We start from the raw sequence: 27,012 nt of genomic DNA on the forward strand, positions 1-27,012 counted from the left end.
TATTATCATAATTGTATATTCTATATCCGCGGAAAGCCATTTATAATACGATGCGAGAAATAACTATTATTTTACTCTATGGGCACTTGAGGGTGGGGTTTTTTCAGTTTTCATTACTTTTTTACTTTAAAAATATACTAGCGGCTACGCCCCTAGAGGCCTCTAGGGGCACTTGAGGAGGGGGGACTCAAATTTGATAACCCAATTTCATATTTTAGATTTGAAAAATTTTGGGGGGTGGAAATTTTTTTTTTTTTGAGGGGGGGTGCCCCCGGCCCCCCCCCCCCCTCATTTTAAAGTTTAGTTATAAATGTAAATTTTTTTTGAGGGGGGGTATTTTTCATTTTTTGGGGGGTTGGGGGTGTCCCACCTCCCAAGAAAATAGATATAGACTTTCCCGGGACCTATGAGAAGCTACCCTTTTAAGGAGAACCCGATCGGTTCAGCAGTTAGCGAGATCCATCGGTACAAACAAACACACAAACTCAGAGACACACAAACATCCTGTTACTTTAGTATAAGCCATAAGGATATCTATTATTTTTTTGGGGTGGGGCATAATTTTTCAAGGGGATATTTGTCTTTGGATAATGTAGATACCCTTCCTCAAACTAGTCTTAAAAACCTTCCCAGGACCTATGAGAAGCTCTACTGTAAAGGAGAACCATATCGCTCTTGGTACAGACAAACAGATGGACTTACAAACATCCTGTTACTTTTATACTTTTATTACAAAAACAAAATGTATAAGATTAATTGCAGCAAAGCAGAAAATATAATATAAAGGATACGCGTGGTATTCTCTACCATTAACACAAGCCGCGCAACTCGTTTTTTTTAAAACAGATACATTGTCTTTACACACCCTCTATCCTCTATAATACAAAGTAGCTTGATGTCTGTCCGTCCGTTAAGATTTCGGTAACTACTGAATCGATCGGATTCTACTCTTCAGGGAATATACCTACTGGTCCTGTGGTGGTTTTAGGCTATTTTCTTGGTGGGTGGGAAACCCCCAACCCCTAAAAAATGAAAAATAATCCCCCCCACAATTTTTTTGATCTATTTACCTAAAATTATCTCCAGTGGTATTTAACTTTTTTCTTTAATTATTTGAAATTAGTGGTGGCATCTCCAGAGGTACTTAATTTTTTTAATTACCTCTTGGGGCAAAAAAGCCCCTAGAGGCTAGTGGCGAAGTCGCTAGTATAACATAATGTTAGATTGATAATATATTTTACATTAGGTACAGACGAAAATAAAGAAGTAAGGCCACTGTTAAAGATAAGGTTCGAAACTGATGTTTGGAGCCTGGGCTGTATTCTATACTATTTTACCTATGGAAAAACGCCATTTTGTGATATCAAAATAAATGAAATGAAATTTCAGGTTTGTTTATTCGATCATTTTAAACTTTGCATGATGATTTATATACAATTTAGGAAGCGTAGTAACTCTATACGAATTACCAGAAAGTCCGCACGTCCATTAAAAGATGTTGATTTTGAACAGCATTTTTGGTGTTATAATTGTTCAATTCATCTGATTTTTGAAATAATGATTTTTATTACATCAAGGTATAATGTTATAAGCGAAAAATCTGTATAATCAAGTCCTAAAAATGTAGGAATGCATGTAATATATTTAAGCAGTTTTGCAACAAAAAAAAATACAATTTGTTTAGATTCATACTGTGCATTTTTATTGCTCATTTAGTTCTGACACTCTAAAAGTAATATTCATTTGTCCTACTGTTCCAGAGGTTCGCTTTTATGGATTTTGTCATCCTTATTTTATTTTAAGCTTGGTTAGGTTATTTTATATTGGGTACACCGTACGTACAATGTACATTGTACCTCGGATAGTTAAAGCACAGCAGATACCGGTTCTGGTAGGTTACAAGAGCCCACCAAAAGCAGGGATAAGGGATAGGAAACCTGGCCATAAATTAGGTCTCGGCCTGGTTTTGAAAGGGATCATGCAACTTTTACCATTTGCCTAATTTAATGACCTTACTGGCGGACGGCTCATATTGGCTACCGCTCTAAACCAATAGTGTTCTGTGATTGGTTGATACAAAACAAGCCCAAATCACAGATGGCGGAAATTTTACAAGCAGACAATTCTAGAAAAAATAATGATTTCGTCTGCTACGAAAAAATAAATATAAATGGTGTTAGATCACATTAGTTTAATTATTAAATCTGCTTAGAGTTAAACATTAAAAAAGGGCCACATAGAAAAAACAAAAATAACGGGATTATTTTTTTGGAAAGAAGGTAGCTACGAATTTTCATTTGGTAGTTTATAAATTAGATGTTGTATTTTGAATTTTAAAAATTTAGTACGGAGTTGATACAACACCTTCACCCTAATTTTTGTACAATACAACACAGTACAGATATATCATTACATTATATCCAGTATAGTATCCAAAGAACTTGATAGAATGTTACCCAAGTGCATATTTATTTATTTATTTTGAATTTTAATTAGCAATGAAATTTTCAAATAAAATTTTTACTCATTAATAAAAATGCAAATAATACAAACTAAAATCTGTCTGAGGGAAACCCAACGATAGCTTTCTGACAGTTCAAATTACCAAAGTAAAAGATAAAAAATTTTGGGAGAGAAAAAACTTCATTTTAACAAAAGCCATTAATATATAGGTTTATAAAAAGTTATGTTTTTTACTTTAAACTAGCTACCTGAATTTGATTCTATACTTTATCTACACACACACACACAGCTTTTTCATTAGCATTTTATACGAACCACTGCGCTATCCCAAAACTGGTTTATTAGGCTAGAAATAGGCCTAGGCTTGAAATAGGCCTGAAATAATATTTTCCTACGTTTCCCATCCCTTATCCCTGACCAAAAGTAAGGAGAGGGGGGGGGGGGGTGTTCTTTGCTCGCTAGGCACTTTGAAGGCAAGCACGTGGAAAGATTCGTCGTAGGCTTTGTTATGAAACTATTTCCTGGAGGCCTGCAAATGTATTAGTTGTTATCAAAACTAATCTAATTTTTTTTTGCAGGCAATTCTGAATCCAGATCATCAAATTCCTTTTCCTAAGAATGTTGATCCGAAACTATTGTCGGTTTTGAAAGCTTGTTTAACCAGAGATGTTAAGTTGAGACCAAGTATTGAAGAACTATTACGATATCCTTATGTAACAGGTAGGAAAATGGTAAAAAAAAATTATGCTATTTCCATAAACTCTTTTTATTTCTAGCATGAAGTTGGAATATTACCTATCATAAAGTTTTTTCGTGGAAATCCATTTTCGACATTTTATGTCTTAATCAAAAAGATTAACAAACATGTTTTAATAGACCTTTTTAGTAGCGAAGCTACTCTATAATTCACTTTGTCTGTCCGTCAGTCAGTCAGTCAGTCAGTAACGCTATGGGGGAAACGTGATTTTCTCGGCTCCTATTAGAGATAGACAGCTGAAATTTTTAGTGAAGATTACTATGACATGTGCGCATCTAATCTATACATTGTTTTGTCCATCTGTCTAATAAATGGGGTGCTAGATCGATTCCTAGATTTTTACTTTTTTGCAATTTTCTCAATTCCTGTTCAAGATGAATGGCTGGAATTTTCAGGGATTAAATAAATTTAAATTCTACATAATTCCATCAAGTTTTATTAAAATGCCTTTATTGGTTGGGGTGCTAGATCGATTCCTAGATTTTTAGGTTTTCTTGATTTTTTCGATCCCTATACAATATAGACAGCTGAAAATTTCAGGGATTGAATAAGTTTAAACACTACATGTTTCCATCAAGTTTTATTACGGTACCCTTATTAGTTGGGGTGCTAGATCGATTCCTAGTTTTTAAAGTTTATGTGATTTTCTTAACTCCTGTTCAAGATAAACGGGTGGAATTTAAAAAGTTTTCGTGATTTTTATTATTGAAGTTTTTTATAACATACTCTATAGATCATTTTCCCCAGATGTCTATTCATAATTTTTGAGCTTTGCTACTTATGGATGTTGTCATCCTTGTTTTAAAGTACCTCACTCTCAAATTAAAAATGATAATCTAATTTTTTTATGTAATCAAACATGTGCACATTGTGCATGGGTGTGTCTATCAGTCCGACTTTAAAATTTTGCTTTTTGTGACATTAATAATTCTGATGTCTATCAGTCAAATAGAATGGAAAATTAATTTTAATCGTTCCATGCACCTTTTTTATGTTTATCTGCATGCCATAGAGTGTATGTGTCTGTTTTCAAATGTTTAACTTCTGATTTTGGTTACCTAAATGCTTAAAGTCACTTTCTCTCGTTCTTGCATAGTCCCCTTTTGTTTAGACAACGTCTTGCCTAGAGGTTCCTCAAATCATCCTCAACCTCGTCCCCAAGGAATTTTGCCAAGTGTTAAAGATCCAATCCCGAGGATCGGAGAGCAGTATAATCTAGGGAGGCAAAGCAAGAGAAAAAGGTAGATTTCGTTTTGTTTACGTTATTTCAATAAGGATAAATGTTAATTCGGCCGCTTGCAGTTGAGTTGGAGTTAGGTTCGAATCTGTACAACACTGCTTCATAATAGAGATCTAAGATTTTCTCCAACCATTGCCATGTTCAGCATGTCACATCAAAAGTAAGGGAAAAGGGAATTGTTTTGACAATGAACAGGTAATTAGGGTTTGCAGAAAAGGTTTTATAATCAAACGATTAGTTACTTAATAACCTGGGTGTCAAATACTGTTGACCCTATCCTTGGCAGGGTTGGCATAAAAAACCAAAGTATTTTTTTTAAATGTACCTTTTTTCGATAATGTTAACTCTATTCTATTTTCAAACAACTAATAGAAATTATAAAAACATTTTATTTTAACTTTTGTATAACTGTATTTTAACTGCTTATTTCTATATATAAGTAACGCAATGTCTGTCTATATATACCAAAATAACTCTAACCACTGAACCGATATGGTTTTCAATAACAACGTAGCTTCTCACTGGACCGTTGAAGGTTATTAACTACTTTGGGGGGAGGGTACCACCACCCTTTAAAAATAAATTTCCCATAGAAAAAAAAACCTCCTAAAAATATGCATATTTCCACAGAAAATATTTAATACTAGTGGTTACGCCCCTAGAGGCCTCTAGGGGCACTTGAGGGGGAAGGAGTTGAATTCGATAAACCAATTAACATATAAAAAGATTAAATATATTTTGAGAGGGAAGTAATATTTTTTTGGGGGGGGGAGGAATCTTCTAGGGACGATTTCTCTTAGGAGGGTGTTTGCACCCTCCCCCAAAATAGTTATAAACCTTACCTGGACCTATGAAAAGCTACCCTGTAAAGGAGAACCATACCGATTCAGTGGTTAGCGAGATCCTATGGTACAGAGAAACATTCTGTTACTTTATTATAAGGATTTATCCTTATATATAAAAGCCACTGGGTTGGGTTATTTAAAAAAACCGGGCTTTTATCAACCCTGATACTTGGTCTTGGAAATTGGACAACCAACCATTTACCTAACTATTAAAATAATTGTATTTCTTGTTTAGGATGGATGATGAGCAGGCCAGAAATCTGGAAGGTCCACCAGTTAAAATTAGACATCCTGGTGACGCCCGGGAACAGAAGCAACAACGGGTAAACAGATATCTTTGGATTTTTTTCTTCTGATGCTAAGATGATTATTAGATGTTCTATTAGGTTGGGTTATATTTGGACGATAAGGTAGTAATATTTTTTATTTCAAAAAGGCATCAGTTTGGACGTTTATACTTGTAATATATTGAAATTTTGAACTGGTAATTTCAATCAAATTATTTAGCTTAGGCTGAAAGACAAAAAAGCCATGGTTTTGATTTTCTATTCCTCTTGTACTTAAGGTGTATTTTAGAATTAAAAAATATCAAGAGAACTTAAGATTTTTTTTGGCCTGCAGGACCTGAACCTGGACACCGATTTTTAAAATTTTCCTCTAACCTGTAAATAACATCTAAAACTATGCATAGGTATTTTGTTTCGAAAATTGACCACTAGCTCTTCACATAAGAATTTTAAATTTTCACCTTAATTTTTATCAAGGAATTTTATTTTTAGTTTGAACCAAAAATCTCAGATCCACCAAAAGTGGCAGCTAGAAACCCAGGTAATTTTATAAAACAACATGCTTGTTTATCTACAAATAGCGGCTACTCCCAAAATAAAATTGCATGTAATTTAGTCTATTTTAGTATCTTTACCAAATTCAATACTACTCAAGGATGGTATATAGCTTAAATAAGCCCTTAACACCATAATGATAATGGACAACCAACCCTCTTATTTCACGGCGTTTATTATGGCAGTATTAACTGAATTGAACATAACAGGGGGGGGGGGGGTTAGTTCTGACACTGTGGCGTAAACAGTGATTATAGACTTTATCTTTGGAGTGAGAGGATAGATTATTTTTTAAAAAGTTTATTTTTGGGATGTAGTTTTCCTATTTTAAAAAAAAATTTGGATTTGGTCTCCAGGTTCAGGTGCTGCAGGCCTCTAGGTGAAAGACGATAAAAAGAAAAATTTTTAGAAGTGTTAGAGTTTAACTTATGAAACAAATTATGCATATTTTGTTTTATAATTTGACTTCTAACTCTTCAAAAAAAAAAATTTTTATATTTACCTCTCCAGAGACAACCTGGAGGCCTGCAGCACCTGAACCTGGAGGCCAAGTCCCAATTTTTTTTTCAAAATAGGTAAACTACATCCCAAAAAGAAACTTTTTGGTGAAATAATCTATCCTCTCACTCCAAAGACAAAGCCTGTAATCACTGCTCACGCATAAGTGTCAGAACTTATCCCCCCCCCCCCCACCCCCTTAGTTTTGTCCATTTTGTTCCAATCTTCAATTTTAATATCACACATCTTACACAACAGCTTCAGGTAAAATTTCAAGATGTTTAGTTATGGCGTGGTTTTATCTTAGGCAAGAAAGCAGCCACACCAGAATTTAAAAAGCCACCAGCTGCAACAAAAAATAAGAAGGATAAAGATAGTGCAGAGGGATATGATAATCAGAAGCTTTCACATCATAAGAAGAAAGGTGTGATTACCCCTAAGGGAAGGAATTCTTAAAGCAAATGGAAAGGCCTCATTAAAGCTTTTTTAAATTTTGGGTGCAAAAATTTACATTTTTAAAAGAGGTGCAAGAAAGAAACAAATTAAGTCTGCAGGAATTACACTGCTCTAACGGCTGAAAGACTACCACAAGTTGGCCCGACACCCAAAGGAAACTATGCAAGAGCAAGGGAATCTAAGCACCTTCCAGCAGTGAACCTGAGTATTTTATTGGTGAATATACTAGGTTTATGCTTAATATAGCTATATCGACTAAAAAAATTATGTTTCACCATTGTTTTGTATAAAAAAAAACTAAAAATATAAGCATTTTTTGATGAAATATCATCAAATGTTTTGTTGAATTCAAACTATTGTGTTATTTTATTTTGTCCTTTGATTTCACTGCACCATAAATACATAACATTTCAAAGTTTTTTTTTCATATAAAAACTATGGAAAACCTAATTTTATTAGTTGATAAAACTATATTGAACATTAAACTAGTATATTCACTAAAAAAATAGGTTTGCTGCTGGAAGGTAGTTAGATTAAAAAAACATTTATTCAGTGACAGATTACGGGGCGTACGAAGCATTAATACAATAGTACACCAAGGTGTACTTTACAATTTTTCATAATATTCATAAAATTTAAATTGCATGACTAACACTAGATGTTTGCATTGCCTGTTTTAGGTTGGCATTAAGTTAACGAGAAATAAAAAATAATAATGTCAAAATAGATTTAGGCAAAATTAAATGGACAGGGGACGAGGAGAAAATGAAGGGTAATAACAAATTTCAAGGATAATTTGGTACACCGACAAACGTCCTACCGCGACAAACGTCCTACTACGACAAACGTCCTACGCGACAAACGTCCTACTGCGACATCTCTTAAGTAAAACGTCCTAAAAATTTAAAGGTCGAATTTTGTAATGCAGGGATGTATCGGGTTCGAAACCATACCATTTGATAGCCAACACAGACTTTGGGAAAACTGTCGGACAGATTTTTAAAATTTAGCCTATGGTTAAAGTTATTCAAAAAATAAATTTCAGTTAAAAGATTATTTTCCTGTGTTTTATCGCCATTTTGAATTTTATATTGATAACTATTCTTACAATTAGAGGATTTTGTCCTTAAATTTGGAAGATTTTTTTTATTTCATAATTTTTGAAAATTTGTAGGACGTTTTACTAAAGAGATGTCGCATTAGGACGTTTGTCGCGGTAGGAGGTTTGTCGTTTAGGAGGTTTGTCGTTTAGGACGTTTGTCGCATTAGGACGTTTGTCGTATTAGGACGTTTGTCGGTGTACCGATAATTTTTCTTCAATTTTAAAACCATTTCTGTAGTAGATAATGTAAGGTTTTTAGTAGATCCAGGAAAATCAATATATTTTAAGTACATTACATTCTTCAATATTACATATCAATTTAAAAAGTTCATCTTTAAGATTTAATGCAAATGTTTTTTAGAAATATTCTCATTTAAAGATCTACTTTTTCATGACAAAAATTATTCCTTAGTCTTTGAAATGAAATAATGGAAACCTTTCAATTTTTTATAATTTGGCTATTGGAATATAAAACTCATTAGAATTTCTTAGTTGCCTTTGATTTCTTAAATTATTTCTAATCCATATACTATCAAAAGAATTTGGTAGCCTCCAGCGAATAAAATCATAAAAAAATAGTAGTTTTGTATAATTAGAGAGCTCCTTAAAGGAACCCTGGAAGAAATACACAGCTTTAACTGATGAAAGACTGCCACGAGTAGACCCAATACCTAAAATTTGAAGCCTCCAGCTTCGATAAAAAAAGTCTTTCACATGATTTAAAGCAAAAATATGTATCAAAAAGTTGATTTCTACGTAATTTAAGACAGATTTGCCCTTAAAATAGCAAAAAAAAACGGCTAAACGGCTGATTACTCATGCAAAATTTCAGATCGAAATTCAAATTCTAAGTGCCATTAATACATAGATTACGAGATAGTTGCATTAAACCACCCCCCTTAATGAATTTTAAAATTTAATCACTTGCCCTTGTTCGTGCTTATGTGGTAGGGTGAAGCGGTTCAACCCTACTGAGCGAGTTCGGTCAAAAGAGCCCCTAGCCTTAAGGATTCTATCAATAAAGTACTACAAGTAGTTACTGTTTGAATGTTTTATTTGAACTGAATATATACAACAAGTTAATGGCTTTATATACAAACAGATTACAATAATGGGTTAGGTAGAAAATGGGTGTGGAGAAGATGGGGGAGCCTCAGGATGACAGTAGTTCGAGATCTCGGATTTTTTAAAACCTGTTTTGTTCCCCCCCTTATTTTTGTGCATTAACTGGTGTTTATACAAATGCGCCAATTTCAAATCCCCTACCTAAAATTTTTTTATAATATTTTTTATTAAAACTCAAATTAAAAAGTAGAAAGGCGGTTGACTTATCCCCCTCCCACTTTAATAATACCTAAAGGCTTCTAGGGGGCGTTGCCCCTAGTCTATCTTAAAATAAAAGCTACATCTTGCATTATTTTTTTCAATTAGGTGTTTGAACACGAATTGCATATAGTAAAAATATTTTTCTTTTTTAATTGTTATCCTAATAAGATAAAAGTTATACTTAAAAATTGTTTTAATAGTTATCATTATATTTTGCATTTTTAAAAAAACACCAAAATTGACCAAAATATGCGTATATATTTTGTACTCACGGGCGTCATTTATATTTCAGATTTTATTTACCCGTCATCAGCCTCAGCCAGGTGAATAGTAGATGGGTAGGCTCCGGTAGGGGGTAAGGTAGACGTGATGAAGGAAGATCTCGATCATAACTATTTTCGGATAGATTCACCCCCTCTCTTTCTCCATTTCCTTTGAACTGGATGGTTCTGGATTATCTATTCCAAAACTTGTAAGCGATAAGGTGTTTATACAAGTGCGCCAATGTTTTTTTTATAAAATTGTTAAAAAATGACATCTGTTTGGTTTTCCTTTGCAATTAAGCTTTTTTTTAGGTACAGGGAAGGTTTTTAACTATTTTGGGAGAGCGTATCTCCACCCTCCCAATTTAAAATCACACCCCCAAATTTTTTTTCTGAATATTTCTTATTAAAACTCAAATTAAAAAGTAGAAGGGCGGTTGACTTATCCCCCTCCCACATTAAGAACACCTAGAGGCTTCTTGGGGGCGTCCGTTGCCCCTAGTCTTTCTTAAAATAAAAGCTATGTCTTGATCACGAATTTCATATGGTAAAAATATTTTTCTTATTTAATTGTTATCCTAATAAGATAAAAGTTATGCTTGAAAATTGTTTTAATAGCTATTATTATATGTTGCATTTTTAGATAAACGTCAGAATTTGCGTCATTTGCGTCATTTCTATTTCAGATTTTTATTACCCGTCATCGTAGACGTCCCCCGGAAAAGGGTAGGTTACTGGAACATGCAGGGGGGAGGAGCAACTCCCTCCCCATATCAGCGGGTGATAAGTTGACCGCTTTCTTTGATGGAAAAACAATGGCAGAATGGGTTGGCTAGAATTGTGATAAGGAGGGGATTAACATCTGGGTGTTATCGGCAGTCCCGGAGCATAGCGTGCTCTAGGAAATGACAGTCTGTCTGTCCGACTACCACACTTAGTCACATTTGAAGCCTCCAGCTTCAATAACAAGAAAAATTTTAGGCATCTTAAAATTACTTGTTAAGAAGATAAAAAAATTTCCAGTGCTTATTTCAGAAATTACACTAGCTAGCAAAATTATAAGCTTATTTCAGGCACAAAGTTGGAATGCCAGTAACTGATTACATTCTTAAGATAAAAACACTGCTTTTCATAGTCAAAATCTCTAAAAAAAATTCGGTATATATTTTGTGTCTAAACGTTAAAGGAAACTAACATTTTATACCAGTAAGATTTTCAACTCCCTAAAATTTCCTTTTACATGGCTACACCTTTTTGTTATTGAAGCTGAAAACTTAAAAAATTTCCTGCAGGTTTCCAGTAAACTGGAGCCTGGTTTAATTTCCCGCCAATTTTTTTTGCCTTTTCTCGCCAAATTCAAATATAAGGAACGACAGAAAAGTGGAAGGCAGCTAATGCAGGAGAAGAGAAGTGTGGTTTTACTAGAAGTATGATGCCAATCAATATATTTGCACTTGACACTTGCGATTTTTTTTAATATTGTCATATTTGTGTCAAGTAAAAATATTATTAAGGGAAATTTTTATGAATTTTTTTATCTCAGATGACTGAAAATTGTCTAAATTGGCGAGAAATGGCAAAAAAAATTTCGGCCGGAAACGTCAAATGTCAAATCTTAAAGCTGTAATTCTTCATTTAGTTGAGTTCCTTTGACTTAGTTTTGGTTTCAAAAATTGTCACTTCCGCCCCCTCCCTTTAAAATGAAAAAATCTCCGAAAACTTACTTTGAAAATCCTTTAACTTCAGATGTTCCTGTAGCTAAATTTAAGTCTGGTGGATCAGTATCTTGTGTGGAGGAGATAATGCCAATGCCAGATAATTCTACTCACATTGTTCCTTTCTTTGCTGACCTTAAATTTGAGCTGGCGGGATTTTCTAAGAGAACAAAAAAGGTAAAGGAAACTAAAGTTATGAAGGTTTATAGATTTTTTAAAAATAGGTTAGCTTCGCTCCTCTAAAACAGCCAGATGTACTTACCAAATGCACATTAGAATTTAACAGGAGCAAAATTTAAGTTATTTCCTAGCCAAAGCAAAAGAAATTACATCATTTATTCAAATACAAGCCTATTCATTGAATTTTACTTTTGTCTATTTTCAATGTCCTTATATTTTTCAAAAGTCACTGTGGATAATCATCTTTTTTGGCTGTTTTAGGAATTGATTGTATGGATAACCGAAGTTGGTGGTGAAGTAATGTTTTCTGACTATAAGGGAGTTGTCGACTATCTTATTACTCCCGTGGAAGGTATACAATGCAACATATTTTACATTTACCGGGGAAGAAGAGTAGGGACAAAACACCTTATTTAAAAATACCTAATTTTAAAAAGTCTGATTTAAAGATACCTAATTTTAAAAAGTCTGATTTAAAGATACCTAATTTTAAAAATGCCTAATGTGACAAAACACTTAACTTTATAAATGCCTAACTAAAAATGTCTATCTTTAAAAATACCAAAAAACGCGCGGCTAGAGCTAACTACACAGTAAGAACACACTTCTTACACACATGTACATAAACTCTCAAACAATTAGTATTGAGAAGGCTTGAATAAAGCGAAATTTATTTTCTACAAAGAAGTGTGTTCTTACTGTGTAGTTAGCTCTATCCGCGCGTTTTCTGAGATTTACCATCCATCCATAGAGCTCAAGAAGGTTGTCACAGCCTCCTACATAGGAAGAAGCAGAATATATTCCAAACGCTTGACTAATTATATGAATTTGTGAAATATAACATAATAGCTTTTTCTTTATTTCTGGTTTATAGTATGTAATTCTTTTCTCAAAAATATGTATAAAGATTTATAAAAAAATCTTATTAGAATTATCAAAACCATGTTTTGCCGATGATAAGATCTTATATGACACAATACCCAGGATTTTTTATGCTTTTTAGGGGGACAAGGAAAGTTGAAGTATAAAGAGCATTTGACAAGCTACTGGATAGATGATTGTTTGGATGCTGCTGAGTAAGTTGATGCAGTAGCGATGATACTCTTTAAGTCTATATCAATGGTTGGTCGTAGCATTTGTCGCTTAGAATGTATTCACACATATTAGAGATGTCACTTGAATCTGTCAGAACATTCGTTAACATTACAAATGTGAGATTTATTACATTATTTGCATTTTGACCTATTGGCGTGGTATATATTACACTTGAAAAAGGTGTCCACTTTTCACTTCTTCCATCAATTCATTCAAAATTCAATCCTTTCTCGTCATTTCTGTGGCTTTTGGGACATCTAAAATAATGGTCCCCAAAAGGTTTGTCTGTTTGTTGCGCCAAGGTTTTGTGATTTTCGTGGTTTTTCAAAATTGGTTTTATATGAAATTTTTGGCCGTAAAACTTTTGGACATAATAGTCCTCATTTGATTTAGAATGTTACCTAAGCAGTATTACCATTACCCTGTCAAGATTATTCCAGATTCTGCCCCACTCCAAGGATGTGTGACTTCTATCTCAGGTGTTTCAACAAGTTTTTATTCTAATTCCTCTTTGAAATGTTGTTTTGTAAGAAGATAAAATATAATGTAAAGGGTGCGGCACATAAATCCTGACTTTTTCAAATTTTAAACAAATGAACATAAAATCGTCAATTTTAAAGATTTTATTTAATTTTTAAAAATGGCCGCCAGTCTCAATCACCGCCTAGCCTCTACCCGCCTCCTCAACCGCCGGTCAAAATGTACCTGTCCAAGCTGGCGAAGTTCTCATTGACAGTGGCAATGAGGGAGGTCTTTGTGGTATGGGCACGTCTATTGGTGGGTGCATGCTTCAAAGTAGTCCCAGGCCCAAAAGTCCATTGAATTAAGATCGGGCTGCTGGGAGGCCCCATTTCCTTAGGAACGTGAGTAACCGCAGGATCCAAATTCACCCAACTTTCAAGCTACCCTTTGACACGGAGGCTCTTATATGAACCACAGTTGAGCTAGCACGTCGTTCTAAACCTTTTTGGAAATGGCATGAAGATTCAGCTAGGGTTGTCAGCGCAATCCATAGTCTAAAATGAGTTCCATATGGGTCTCTAACGCCGAGAACCGAGAATTTTTACACGATTTTTGACGGTTTTGACATCTCAAAATCTGCCACGTTTCACTTTGCTGGAGTACTAAAGCTATGCCATTTCATATAGAGAGCTCTAGTCTTTTCTAGTGTCATACTTATGGATCTAACAGTATCCCCAGCAAGTTGCTTAACTCTACCTCGCCTACAGATGGGCTGAGGTCGGATTTAGTGGGCCCTAGTCAAGAATCCAGATTATACCACCGGCGCATCTCGAATCTGCCTAGTTGAACATATGCGCGGCCAGCTCGGAGTACGAGTCCATCTTTGTCCAAAGATTTTTTGTGCTAAAAGGTCATTAACTAAGCTTTTTATAGAAGGGTCTAACGTTCTGATTGGTTAAGTTGTTTTGACGCTATGGCCGTTTTAAAAAAGTCCAGATTTATGTGCCACACCCTGTATAATATTCTTTAGACCTCCAAAAAAGTGGTCTCCCAATGTCTTTTAATGGGTCTTACATTTGGGTGTGATGTTAATCTGTTCTTGGACAAAAGATAATTATATTTTTATTATGGCTTTCCATTGATATATCCCTGTGGTCTAAGTGGATTTAGATTTTAGCCATTGTTAATGTATTATTCTTGTCTCATATAATGTGTTACATACTTATTCTGTCAGGATATTCTGGTACGGAGTGTGATTTCATCCAAACTGTTATTGAGTTGCTTGGAGGAAAACCACAGGTAAGAACTAATATGACCTTGTAGTAGCTCATAGCAGCATACAAAAAGAACCTTTTCTGATTCTCATTAGTTGAAAAGCGTCCCTGAGATTAAAGTTTTCTTTAATATTAAAATAATTATTTATGAAATGACCTCTATTAATATTATGATTTATTATAATAGCTTTGTTACTTAGGATATGTTTGTAGTCATTGTATTAAGTTATCAGAAGAGGTTTCTGCCACCATGCTACTTTTAAAAAAATCAGTTATAGTTCCTTTCGTGAAAACGCATCTTAAGGGGCGTTACGTTGTAATTTTACAGTAGATTTTCTCCTATTTCTAGACCCTGCGGGGTAATCACCTAACTTAAAATAACCAAATAATCAAAAGCAACTGTGAAAATACGCAAAACGCCCCTTCAGAGACGTGTTGACACGAAAGGGATTAGACCCCAAATATCTTAATAAATGTTTATTTTAATGATTTAATTTTTCAATACATCTTTGGTTTCTTAACTATTCTTTGTAGGTAATGTTTAGCAGGAAGGATAACAAAGACAAGGAAATTATTGCCTCCACACATTTGGTCTGTAATGCTCCTGAGGGTCCAAAATACAAGGCTGCACTCCGGTGGGGTATTTCTGTCATTCATAAGGTTAGAATACAATATAACTGAATAAAGTGTTACAGCTCTGAGATTTGACATTGCAGTTGCTTTAAAGAGGTACAATATGGATCTGTGAAGAAACGGCGGTGGAACCACCGCTCCCGCCGAATACCGCCGTTTCCCGCCGAATTTTTTGCCTTTTCTCACCAAATTAAAATATAAGGAACGACAGGAAAGTGGAAGATGGTAATGCAGGAGAAGAGAAGTGTGGTTTTACTAGAAGTATGAGGCCAATCAATATATTTGAACTTGACACTTAAAAATATATATAAAAAATATATTGACATATTTGAAATATTAAGTGCCAAGTGAAAATATAAGGGAAGTTTTTATGAAAAAAAAGGCTTATCTAAGATAATTGAAAATTGTCTAATTTGGTGAGAAAATGCAAAAAAAAATTCGGCAGAAAACGGCGGTTTTTGGCGGGAGCAGCGGTTCTTCTGCCGTTTTTTCACAGTTCCACCTAAGATACTGAAACATAAGCCCAAGTAATCAATTTTGTAATATCTTTCTATTTCATGGAGCTAAGTACCAAAATTTTCAAAATTGAAAAATCAGGATTACGCTATTGTTTGTAGGATTGGATGAGATCTTGTCTTAAAGAATGGAAATGGATTTGTGAAGTACCATTTTTAATAGGTAAAACTTAAATCAATCTTCTAACAACTGAATTGATTGGTTCTCTATTTAAAGAATGTTTTTATACACGTTCTTGGCATATTTGCAGCTCTCACTAAAATTTAGGATGAACTTAAGGGCATGGGGCGAAACGGTTAGCCCGTTAGCTTATATACGTACGTTCTTGGCAGGTTTTTTGCTACTATTTTTCTTTAAAATTCAAATTACATTAAGGGTTAGGCGCAAACCAATCCTATTATATAAAGTAATATTGCTTTATCTGTGTGTTTTTAAGATCTCATACTGATTGTACTATACAATACAATTAGAAAAGCTTCCACCTTCGAATAGAGATACCCATGATGTTAAAGAGGCAGCCGCTGGTAGTTTATATTATTTTTAAAAAAAATTCGGTAATATCCCCCTCACTATTTCCCTAGCCTCAGCGCTCGGCTCCCTAGCCTATAACCTAACCTAAACTAAAATAGTTGTTCGTTGTCGGGGGGGGGGGGGGGGTACTCAAATTGATAAAAAAGGAGAACGCCAAAATAAATTTCAGTTACATGCTAATTTTTCCCAGAACATATATCTTGACCTCCAACCATCCCTTTTGTTGGGGGTGTCCCATCCCCCAACAAAATAGCTTAAAACCATTACAGGACCAGTAGATATTCCCTAAAGAGTAGAGGGCAATCGGTTCAGTGGTTACTGAGATCTTAAGCTTCAGACAGAGGACAGACTGACAGAGAGACAGACATCGTTCTACTTTGTATTATAGTTATTTCCGATACAGTTTTTGGTCAAGGTGCTATCTCTAGTTGTTTAAATTCTACATTACCTAATTAACTACATATCTTGATTATTCAGGGGATTCCAAAATCTTCAGCATAGGCACGCCTCTTCCATCTGTACCACTTGATGATGAAACTTATACTGTAGAAGAGGACGAAATTATCAGACTAGTCCATCAGATTTGGTTAAGGTAAATATATTCTACTTTTTGTGTACTCTTCGTTAGTATGTAGTGTATTTGTTTTTAATTTGCACTGTACAGATCAATAGTTTTAACTTTTTATACTATACTAGCGGCTTCGCCCCTGGCCTCTAGGGGCTTTAAATTAAGGCGAAAATCGTAAAGGACCATGGAAATCTCCTTCAAAAAAAAGGACCAAGGAAATCTTCTATAAAAAAAAAATAACGGACAAAGGAAATCTTCAGCAAAAAAAAAAAAAAAAAATGGGGGGTGATTTTTTGGTTTTTTGGGGGGTTGGGGGTGTCCCACCCCCCAAGAAAATAGCTTAAAACCACCACAGGACCAATAGGTAGATACCCTGAAGAGTAGAATCCGATCGGTTCAGTGGTTACCGAGATCTTAGGGGACGGACAGACAGACATCGTTCTACTTTATATTATAGATAAATAGGTAGGTAAGTACTGTTCACAAGAATTTATCATTCCAAGTCATAAATATTCAGCATTGATCCATAGTATTTTTTTAGTGATTATACTAGGTTTATGTTTAATATTTGGTTTATCCTATTATATAAAGTAGTAAGCGTTTTTTGTCTGTCCCGAAGGATCTCGCTAACCGTTTAACCGATATTGTTCTCCTTTTTAGTGAAGCTTCTTATTGGTCATGGGAAGGTTTTAAACTATTTTTGGGGAGGGTGTCTTCACCCCCCTCCCCCCCCCCCCAAATTTTTTTTACTCTTTTGAAACTCAAATTTAAAATGGGATGAGGTCGGTTTTTTCCCCTCCTACCTTAAGTGCCCCTATAGGCTTCTAGGTGTGTAGCCGCTAGTATACTAAAAAGTATAAAAACCCCGGGTTTATTCAAATAAGTCCACTGGGTTGGGTTATTTTTTAAACCGTATTTTTCAAACTCTGTTTACTGGTTAGGTATCAAAGGTCCTAATAAAGTCTAAAGCGCATCAATTTAAGGAAGTTTGTAAAAAAAAATACTTTATACTTGTAGATGGTATAGTTGTTACAAAAAATGTCTTAAACCTTTGATTTTTAGGGGTGTCAACAAGAGTGAATGCACGCACTAGTGAAATCATCAGAGGCGAGGGGAAGAAAACTCTTAATCTTCACAAGGATCTTATCTCCGTCTCTTGGCTTGTCATACGGGTATCCTATTCATTAATAATATTTGTGCTAAAAAATTAGTTTTAGGCTTGTTGGTATCGTTCTGTAAATTTAAAACCTTTTAGTTGGATTCCTGCATTGATAAGGGATGATCTATGATTTCTATATTCATTAATAAAATATGTCCCTCATTATAACTTAACTCCAAATAATCTAAAGACTCACTCTAAATCAGCTATTTGAATTCCCTTCTTACCAGGGATGCGGAGCCGCCATATTTTGCTGGAGGCTCAGGGGGTAGCTAAAAAGTATCTAGGGAAAAAAGATTTTTATACCTTGGTTAAACTTTATGTTTAAATTTTTTATTTGGAATCCTTTTTAAGTGTTTCAAGTCAATTTATCTCAAAAAACCTTCAAAAGTAAAAACTTCGTAGGTTTGGCAATCCGAATCCGGAATCCGTCCAATTTTTAGACAATTTTTTAATCCGGAATCCGTTGTTATAATAGCGGATTCGGATTGTTAATTGTTAAGCTAAAATTAGCGTCTTGAGGTTTTTTGGTCCGAATATTTTCATTTCACAGTAGCTTTTCATGCTTATTTTAGGTTAGGTTAGGTTTAGTAAGAGTTAGAAAGTGGCCGCTGTAGGGTCTAGAAGTAGGAGAAAAGCTACTGTGAAAATATGAAAAAACTTTAGATTCTTCCCAGTACCCGGTAAAATTTAATCACTTAATTTATTTTAAAAATGCCTTTTAAAAAATTCGGAATCCGTCAAAAAAATAAGAATCCGGAATCCACGGATTAATCCGTTTTATTTTTGGGCGGTTTTTTGTAAGAATCTGAGACCGGTTCAAAAATTGGACGGATTCCCAACCCTAAAAATTGACTTGAAAATTTTTTTTTAGTTTTTCTTTTAGATAGGCGCCGGAGCCGTAACAAAATTAAGCGGCCCCGCATCCCTGCTTCTTACGTTCATGTACATCCCCAAAGATGACGCCGTCCGCATTCTGTGTATGTCATTACGTCTGTCCATTTTTAAGCATGTTAGCAAAAAAACTCTTTAACTTTTGTTACAGTAGGGCTAGATGAATGGTTCTTTTAGTTTCAAAATCTATGACCGATCATTTGTATGCCCGTCCGTCCATCTAAGAAAGTTTGGGATAATCCTAGTTTAGGAGTGGACATACCCGGTATCATGAAAATTAAACCCCCCCCCGGGGGTATGCATCTATTTTGACACCCGGTGTGTATCAAAATGGATACCCCCCGTATGCGTCATTTTAGACCCCCGGTATAAGTCAAAATGGACACCCCCCTATATATCAATATGTAGGGGAGTGTCCGTTTAGACATATACCGGGTGTCAAAACCGACACATACAGGGGGGGGGGGGTCAAGTCTATTGAGGTCATTCCTCGCGCGAATTTCCTCTAATAATCATCTTTGACCCCAATTCTATTTCAAAGAGGGGAAAGGGTTGGTTGGGAGTGGTTAATACCTTGTTAAGGACTAGATAGAAGTAGCAGGAGTCTCTGATCACATATAAAAGATGATTAAAATGATAAAAGTATAGGATAAAATAGTTTGGCCTTTGTTTATAAGTGTTTGTTATGTGTTTTTTAATGCCTGTATGGTCATATTGTAATTTGGCAAGTCTAAGTTTCCTTAAAACTTGGAGACATCTATGTGTGAATTTTTAAACTAAACAAATATTTTAACTTTTTCTTGATTTTACTCCCAATAGATGTAAGTCCCTAGATAGAGAATTAATACAGACCAATAGGTGAATAAAAAAAACGTGATTTTTAACATTTTTTTGACTATACTTTTAAAGTAATGTAATGGCTATAGAATAACGGCCTTTTTTGCTGTTTTCAACATTGTTTTAACGTTAAAATCGTCAAATTTAATGCTATTTTTAAGCTAATTTAATAGGTACAGATAAAAACCAGTTTTGAGAGAGTTTATAATGCTGTTTTCTTATTGTTTTTAGTGCCTTTTTTACGAAAGCGATAACTTTTTTCGTATTGCTTCAATATTAATAAAATTTTTTGTGTGTACTAGAAACTACTTAAACTAACTATGTTTAAAATTTCATTGATTTACGATTAAAAACTACCGAGTTAGGGCCATTCAAAGGGGGATCGTGATTTGAGGAGATATTTTTAGTGTCATTTAGTACCTACGGACAAACATCGCATAATTAAAGGATTTTAAAGTTAAAAATCGAGCACAAAGCATAACATAGCGGCGATTTTCATTTGTTTGAGGAATCTACACAAAAATTTTCAGACTCCTATCTTCATTTTAATTGTTTTTTTTTGCAAAAAAAAGTTAACGTTAATTTTGTTGAAATTTAATTGATACGAAACGTAAACGTAAATAACCTACGGACAAACATCGCATAATTAAAGGGTTTTAAAGTTAAAAATCGAGCACGAAGCATAAAAGAGCGGCGATTCTAATTTGTTTAAGGAATCTACACAAAACTTTTCAGACTCCTATCTTTATTTTAAATAGTTTTTTTTTGAAAGAAAAGTTAACGTTAAAAATGGCTTCGCAACCGATAAATATCCGCTAGATTAGAATCGGTTCTCAGCCATACTGAAATGCATCATATTCATATTACAGACAATTTTCTCTCAATTAATAAACCTGTAATGAATAAGGCTAATTATATTAACAGGACTAATTGGTACCCAAACTTTTATAACCATTAGTAACCATTGGACTGTAAGTTATATTTGGTACCCAAAGTTTTATAACCATTAGTAAATTGAACTTTAAATTACATTGGGTACCCAAAGTATTATAACAATTTGTAAACATTGGACTGTATATTACACTTGGTACCCAAAGTTTTATAAACATTAGTAAACATTTCACTGTAAACTACACCTGGTACCCAAAGTTTTATAACTGATATCTTTACACCTAGTCTCATACAGGACTTACTCTAAATACTGGATTTTAAAGAAATATATAAAAGTTTCCTATAAAAAAGTTAAAAGAATTGTATTTAAACTTGTAAAAAAAAGAAAGGGATAATCCTAGTTTAGGAGTGGACATACCCGGTATCCCCCCCTCCCTATCCTGATTTTTTACATCACCACCCGTCAAAAAAAAGATTTTTGTGCTTCGCTACTTATGGATGTTGTCATCCTTGTTTTTAATTTTGTTTATCCAATAAAGATATTTGATAAAGATTGTTTGTGTGTGTGTGTTTGTGTGTGTGTGTGTGAGTGTGCGTGTGTGTGTGTGTCTATGTATGTGTGTATATGATAAAGATTTACTAATGGATCTAAAGGGATAAGACAATGGCCGTTAAATTGATGTTCGTACCCATTGATGAAAGACAAAATTACCCCTTGTGTAGATGAAAATTATTGGGTGAAAAATTTGGATACCCATTAATAATTTAAGAGTACTCAAAGTTTTTTGTTGTTATATAATTTTGGGTACCAGTATAATTTAGAGTCCAAAGTCCGGGATTTAAAACTTTGGACAGTAAATTGATGTACGTACCCATTGATGATAGACAAAAATAATATCTTCTGTAGATGTCAATTATTGGTTGGTTAGTTTAGACACTAATATCAGATACTTAAAAGAATCAACCAATGAAAATTTAACAAGAGTACCCAAAGTTTTTTACTAACCTTGTTATATAATTTTGGGTACCAAAGTCCCGATATTTGATGATTGAATAGTCCTATTGAAATAAAATTATTTTACTTTTATTTAAAGGGATTAGATAAACCTTATCATAAAGAGGATGTCTGTTTGTTTGTTTGTCTGTCTGTACCAAAGGATCTTGCTGAACCGATCGGGTTCTCCTTAACAGGGCCGCTACTCATAGGTCCCGGGAAGGTTTTTAACTATTTTGGGGGAGAGGCCTCTAGGGGCGTGGCCGCTAGTATAAGAAAAATTGATGTACATCCCTTATAATAATAAACAAAATGATCCCTTATGTGTTTCATTACTGCTAACCAACCAATTAGAATATAATAAAAAGGACAAAGCCCAATCTGTCCTACTTTTGATTCCTGTGACGTCATAAAAATGAGAGATTATCCACCTCTTTTTAAAGGTTTTCTTTCCCACTTCTCCTCTCATCTCCCTCATTTTTATGACGTCATAGGAATCGAAAGTAGAAAAGATTGGGCTTTGTCTAATAAAAGTTTTTTGAGCACATAAATAAAGGAGTATGTATCTAAAACTTTGGGCACCAGTTTAATTTACAGTCCAATGTCCCCTCCCTCCCTGTTTATGATACGGATATACAAAATCATGATAACCGGTGGACCAATTTGTTTTTTTAAATTAAAGAATTTAGATAATCATTTCTTATTTATATAAAAAGTAAGGATTTGTGTATGTCTAGGTGTACCGAAGGATCTTGCTAACCATTGAACCGTTATAGTTCTCATTTACAGTGTAGCTTCTCATAGGTCCTGGGAAGGTTTACAACTATTTTGTGTAAGAGTACCACGCACCACTCTTTAAAAAAAACATTTTATTTTCCAAATTCATCTTTTTAAAACTAAAATTCAAATCAGGGGGGAGGGTCAATTTCCCCATCCATCTCAAGTGCCCTTAGAGGCGAAGTCGCTAGTTTATTATAAATTAAAAAGATAAAGTAAAATCTTTTTTTGGAGGGGGGAGGATATGTGTATTTTTTTATTATGTTATGTTTTGTTATGAACCTTCCCAGGACCTATGAGAAGCTACACTGTAAAGGAGAAGGATATCGGTTTAGCGGTTATCAAGATCCTTCGGTACACAAAGACAGATATACACTGATTATGTTACTTTTATATAAAGATTTGTTAATTAAGAAAATACTGTTCATAGTTATTTCTCGTATCGTATTGTAAATGGCTTTCCGCGGATATAGAATGTACAATTATAAGATTAAAACTAGTTTTAATCTTATGATTGTACATTTCTATATTCGTAGAAAACTGGATATAATACGATGCTAGACATAGTTTTTTCGTATTGATGAGAACCGGTTCATATCCACCGGATTCGAATGAATACGAGAAAAATCTTTATTGAATAAAAAAACCCAATAGGTCCACTGGTTATCAGTATTATAAACAGGGAGGGAGGGGATATTGGACTGTTAATTATACTAGTGCTTAAAGTTTTAAATACATACTCCCTTATTTTTGTATTCAAAAACTTTTGGTACTTTTATAGAAATTGTTTTTAAACAAGGATGACAACATCCATAAAAGCGAAGCTCTGAAACGGTAGGACAAACGGACATTAACACTTGTATAATGTCAGAACTGAATAATCAGAATGCGAATGTATAAGAGTCAAAGCAAAATTGTTAGTAAATTTGTTGAAAAACTGCTTGATACAGGATAATGATTATGGACATACTGACATTTTTAGGACTTGATTATAGAGTTGCTTTGCTTATAATATTGTACTTTGTTGTTCCAGGAATCAGTATACCAAAAATCAGACCAATCGGATAATTAGGTCACATACAAATTTGTTGTTAAAAATGTAAAAAAATTAACATGTTTAAAATGGATGTACGGACATTCTGGTAATGATTATAGAGTTGCTACGCTTTCTAACTAGTACCTAACTATTACAGGAATCACCATGCAAAATTTGAAATCGATAGGACAATTCTAACATGCCTAAATGAACGGAAAAAGATATTTAAAAAAGTGAAAAAAATCAACATGTTTAAAATAGGCGTACGGACATTTTGGTAATGATTATAGAGTTGCTACATCACCATGCAAAATTTGAAATCAATAGGACAATTCTAACATGTCTAAATTAACGAAAAAGCTTTCCGTGACGGACGGATGGACAGACGGACCGACGGACGGACCGACCCTAATTATAGAAAAGCTTCGCTTTTAAATACTCAAAACCAACCCAAAGCTTCAATGAATTAAAGAAACCAAATTGGTCCGCTGATCCTTGCATAGAAAAAAAGTAGGTATATAAAGGGATAAGACAATGTAAAATAAATTAATGTACATGATTCACAAAATTAAACCTTCTTTAGATTACGATTAGTGGTTTAAACTTTGAAAACTCAACTTAATATAAACCAACCAAACAAAATTCTCTCAGGTCCCCAAAACTCTTATAAACATTATTAAAAAAAACTTTGGGGACAAGTGTAATAAACAATCCGTTGTCTCATCTCTCTCTGAGAAAAAGAAAGACAGTTAGACATCCTGTTACTTTAATATAAGAATTTATTGCACCAGTAGAAATAGAGAGAGAGGGACAATTGGCTGTTTATTACACTAGTCCCCAAAGTTTTATAATAACATTTTCCTATGACACCAACAAAATTAAGATAGATGGTCAAACATTTACCCCCCCCCCCCCCCGGTATGCATCTATTTTGACACCCTGTATGCATCAATTTGGACACCCCGTATGCATCAATTTAGACCCGGTATGTATCAATTTGGTCACCCCAATTTTTTTGCTTTATTGCAAATAGCTTGCCTCTTTTGTGTCCATCACATGACAAGGGAAGGAGATGGTCCATTTTATTGAGCAGTCTAATCATCTCATAACTCCATTGAGGATGAAGCCTCAGCTATTCCAGGCCAAATTTCAGGCCCTATATATTAGTAACAAAATCTCCCACTAGGAGTCTCAATTTTTAAATAAAACAAGGCACAAACCTACAAACTTTCATCAATGTTAGGTAAAAAAATGACATATTCTACACCACACACATATTAGAAAACAATTTTATTATACAATAAAGTCAGTTTAATACAAAACAACATATGGATAGTGGCAGTTGTCTAACTATATACCTCCTTATCAATAGAATATCGCCTTATCATTCAACCCTTTCCCTTTTTGAAATAGAATTGGGGTTAAAGATGAATCTCAGTCCAGAGGAAATTCGCGCGTGGAACGACCTCAATGGACACGAGGATTATAAGGGGGGGGGGGTATCCATTTTGACACTTACCGGGTGTCCAAATTGTTGCATACTGGGGGGGGGGGGGCTATATGTTTGACCCTTTATCTTTTTACCCCGTATCTTTAATTTTATACCCTGTATGCTTTTATTTTGACCCACTATCCATTGTTCATTACCCATTTGACTGTTTAAGCAAAAAAGTTGAGGTGACCAAATTAATATATACCGGGTCAAAATTGATGCATACCGGGGGGGGGGGGGTGTATGTTTGACCCTTTATCTTTTTACCCCCTATCTTTAATTTTGTACCCTGTATGCTTTATTTTTGACCCACTATATATTGTTCATTACCCATTTGTCTGTTTTAAGCAAAAAAAATTGGGGTGACCAAATTAATATATACCGGGTCAAAATTGATGCATACCGGGTGTCAAAATAGATGCATACCCCCGGGGGGGGGTTTAATTTTCATGATACCGGGTATCTCCACTCCTAAACTAGGATGCTGCCAGAAAGTTAGCTAAAAAACTTTGGCTATAATAGCGCTAGTAGAATGTTTTTTTTTATGGTAAGGTTTTTATTAATAAATAAGAATAATTTCTATATATATATACATAAATATGTTAAAGGGTTGTATGTCTTCACACGGACAGTATTTTTTTTTATTTCTAAAAGGCATGAAAACCATTCTTGTTTTAGTAGCAATATAAAAAAATTCTTAGCAGGGGTAAGGCATTGGAACCGCACCTCCCCCCCCCCCCCCCCCCCCATCGTGCAATGCTCGATATAAGTCTACTTTTTATTCGCAATTTTATTTAAGTATTATTTTTTTTGTAGAAAAATGGATTCTTGGCAGCTTACAATTTCATGTGGTTCTACCTTTCTCAGAAAACCTTCTCACATAAACTTAATGAAAACAGGAAGATAAAGATGAAATTTTCAACCATTTCTCCACTAGTCTTGAATTTTAAAGTCACAAACGTGAAAATCTACATAGTGCTACCTACTATATATAACAGCTTCAATGCTATACTTTATAGGATCTGAATATATTTTCTGAAAATTAAAGACTAAACATAGGTTTAAAAACTATTTTTTTTTCTAAAATGGTTACAGGGGGTAATTAGTTATTGTTCAATTGGTGAAATTACATTTCCTTAAACTTTTCGGCAAGTCAAAAAAAGAAATACTGCTGCTATGTTACGCGCTTGACATTAATAATAATAGGAGATGCCTTTGAAACAAAGATCGTGCATTTAAATGGTCTTTTGTAAGATGGGTAACCGAAATAGGTAAAATATTTGGTTGATTTTTAAAAATATTACGATTTCTTCGCAGGCTGCCTGTTTGTCTGCTACGGTGTAGATTTGATTTTTTATTTAAATATGAATTTAGATTTTAAAATTTCTTGTTCTTCCTCTCTTCAAACCATTGAATGTGTACTCATTTTTTTATGTTTGTCATTCTATGAATTTTTTTGTGATTCGCAACTAATTCATGTTATTATCCTTGTTTGATTATAAAATACCACCATAGTTATTTACAATATCTTAATTTATGTGAAGGATATTATGTTAAAATGTTTCTGTGATGTTTTTTTTTTATGTAAATAAACATTTTTTATTAAAGTTTTTATTGTTTTTATGAGAAAAGATTTTTATAATTAGTTTGGTCTTTACGTATTTCCGTAACGGATATCTTTTATGGTCAAATATAGCATGTTAAAATTGTCTTATTTATTTCAAGCTTAGCAACTCTATAATCAATAGGTACCAAAAAGTCCATACTTCTCTTTAAAACATTTTTTTACTTTTAACAAAAGAATCTATATTGATATTAGGTACAATGATTCCTAAAACAACATGGTACAGTGTTTTAAGCTAATATAAATGTAAGTAAGTCCTTAAGCAGTATCCTGTGTTAAGCAATTTTGAAACAAAATGAACTTAAATTTTGTTTAGACTTTATATTCTGCTTATTCAGTTCTGACACTCTACAAGTGTTAATGTTTTATAGTTCCCCTTTATTTATGTTGTTATCCTTGTTAAATTACAATTATTTTTAATTTCATTAAATATTTATAATTACAATTTTAAATCTAATGGCAAAGGTTTGTTATAATCTTTATTTTCTTGTCTAGGAACATAGCCCCAATAATCTTAGAGGGAAACTTAACAGCAACTTGCC

The 27,012-nt window shown here is 33.9% G+C and overlaps 1 protein-coding gene across 1 annotated transcript in view; it reads left to right on the plus strand.

Annotated features, from left to right (window-relative positions):
- Positions 1 to 26,450, plus strand: part of LOC145321597 (uncharacterized) — a 106,543-nt gene extending 80,093 nt beyond the window's left edge. The window contains exons 6-21 of the mRNA XM_080163041.1: positions 1,247 to 1,389; positions 3,042 to 3,183; positions 4,332 to 4,461; positions 5,541 to 5,628; positions 6,085 to 6,133; positions 6,953 to 7,069; positions 11,539 to 11,684; positions 11,949 to 12,039; positions 12,691 to 12,763; positions 13,176 to 13,261; positions 14,479 to 14,543; positions 15,053 to 15,178; positions 15,769 to 15,829; positions 16,676 to 16,790; positions 17,829 to 17,938; positions 25,663 to 26,450. Coding sequence (XP_080019167.1) covers positions 1,247 to 1,389; positions 3,042 to 3,183; positions 4,332 to 4,461; positions 5,541 to 5,628; positions 6,085 to 6,133; positions 6,953 to 7,069; positions 11,539 to 11,684; positions 11,949 to 12,039; positions 12,691 to 12,763; positions 13,176 to 13,261; positions 14,479 to 14,543; positions 15,053 to 15,178; positions 15,769 to 15,829; positions 16,676 to 16,790; positions 17,829 to 17,859 — 1,463 coding nt within the window. The 3' untranslated portion in view covers positions 17,860 to 17,938; positions 25,663 to 26,450. The remainder of the gene's footprint in view (positions 1 to 1,246; positions 1,390 to 3,041; positions 3,184 to 4,331; positions 4,462 to 5,540; positions 5,629 to 6,084; positions 6,134 to 6,952; positions 7,070 to 11,538; positions 11,685 to 11,948; positions 12,040 to 12,690; positions 12,764 to 13,175; positions 13,262 to 14,478; positions 14,544 to 15,052; positions 15,179 to 15,768; positions 15,830 to 16,675; positions 16,791 to 17,828; positions 17,939 to 25,662) is intronic.
- The last annotated feature ends 562 nt before the right edge of the window (positions 26,451 to 27,012 follow it).

Source organism: Acartia tonsa, chromosome 6 (genome assembly GCF_053477335.1).
Source record: "Acartia tonsa isolate MP-2025a chromosome 6, ASM5347733v1, whole genome shotgun sequence".
NCBI lineage: Eukaryota > Metazoa > Arthropoda > Copepoda > Calanoida > Acartiidae > Acartia > Acartia tonsa.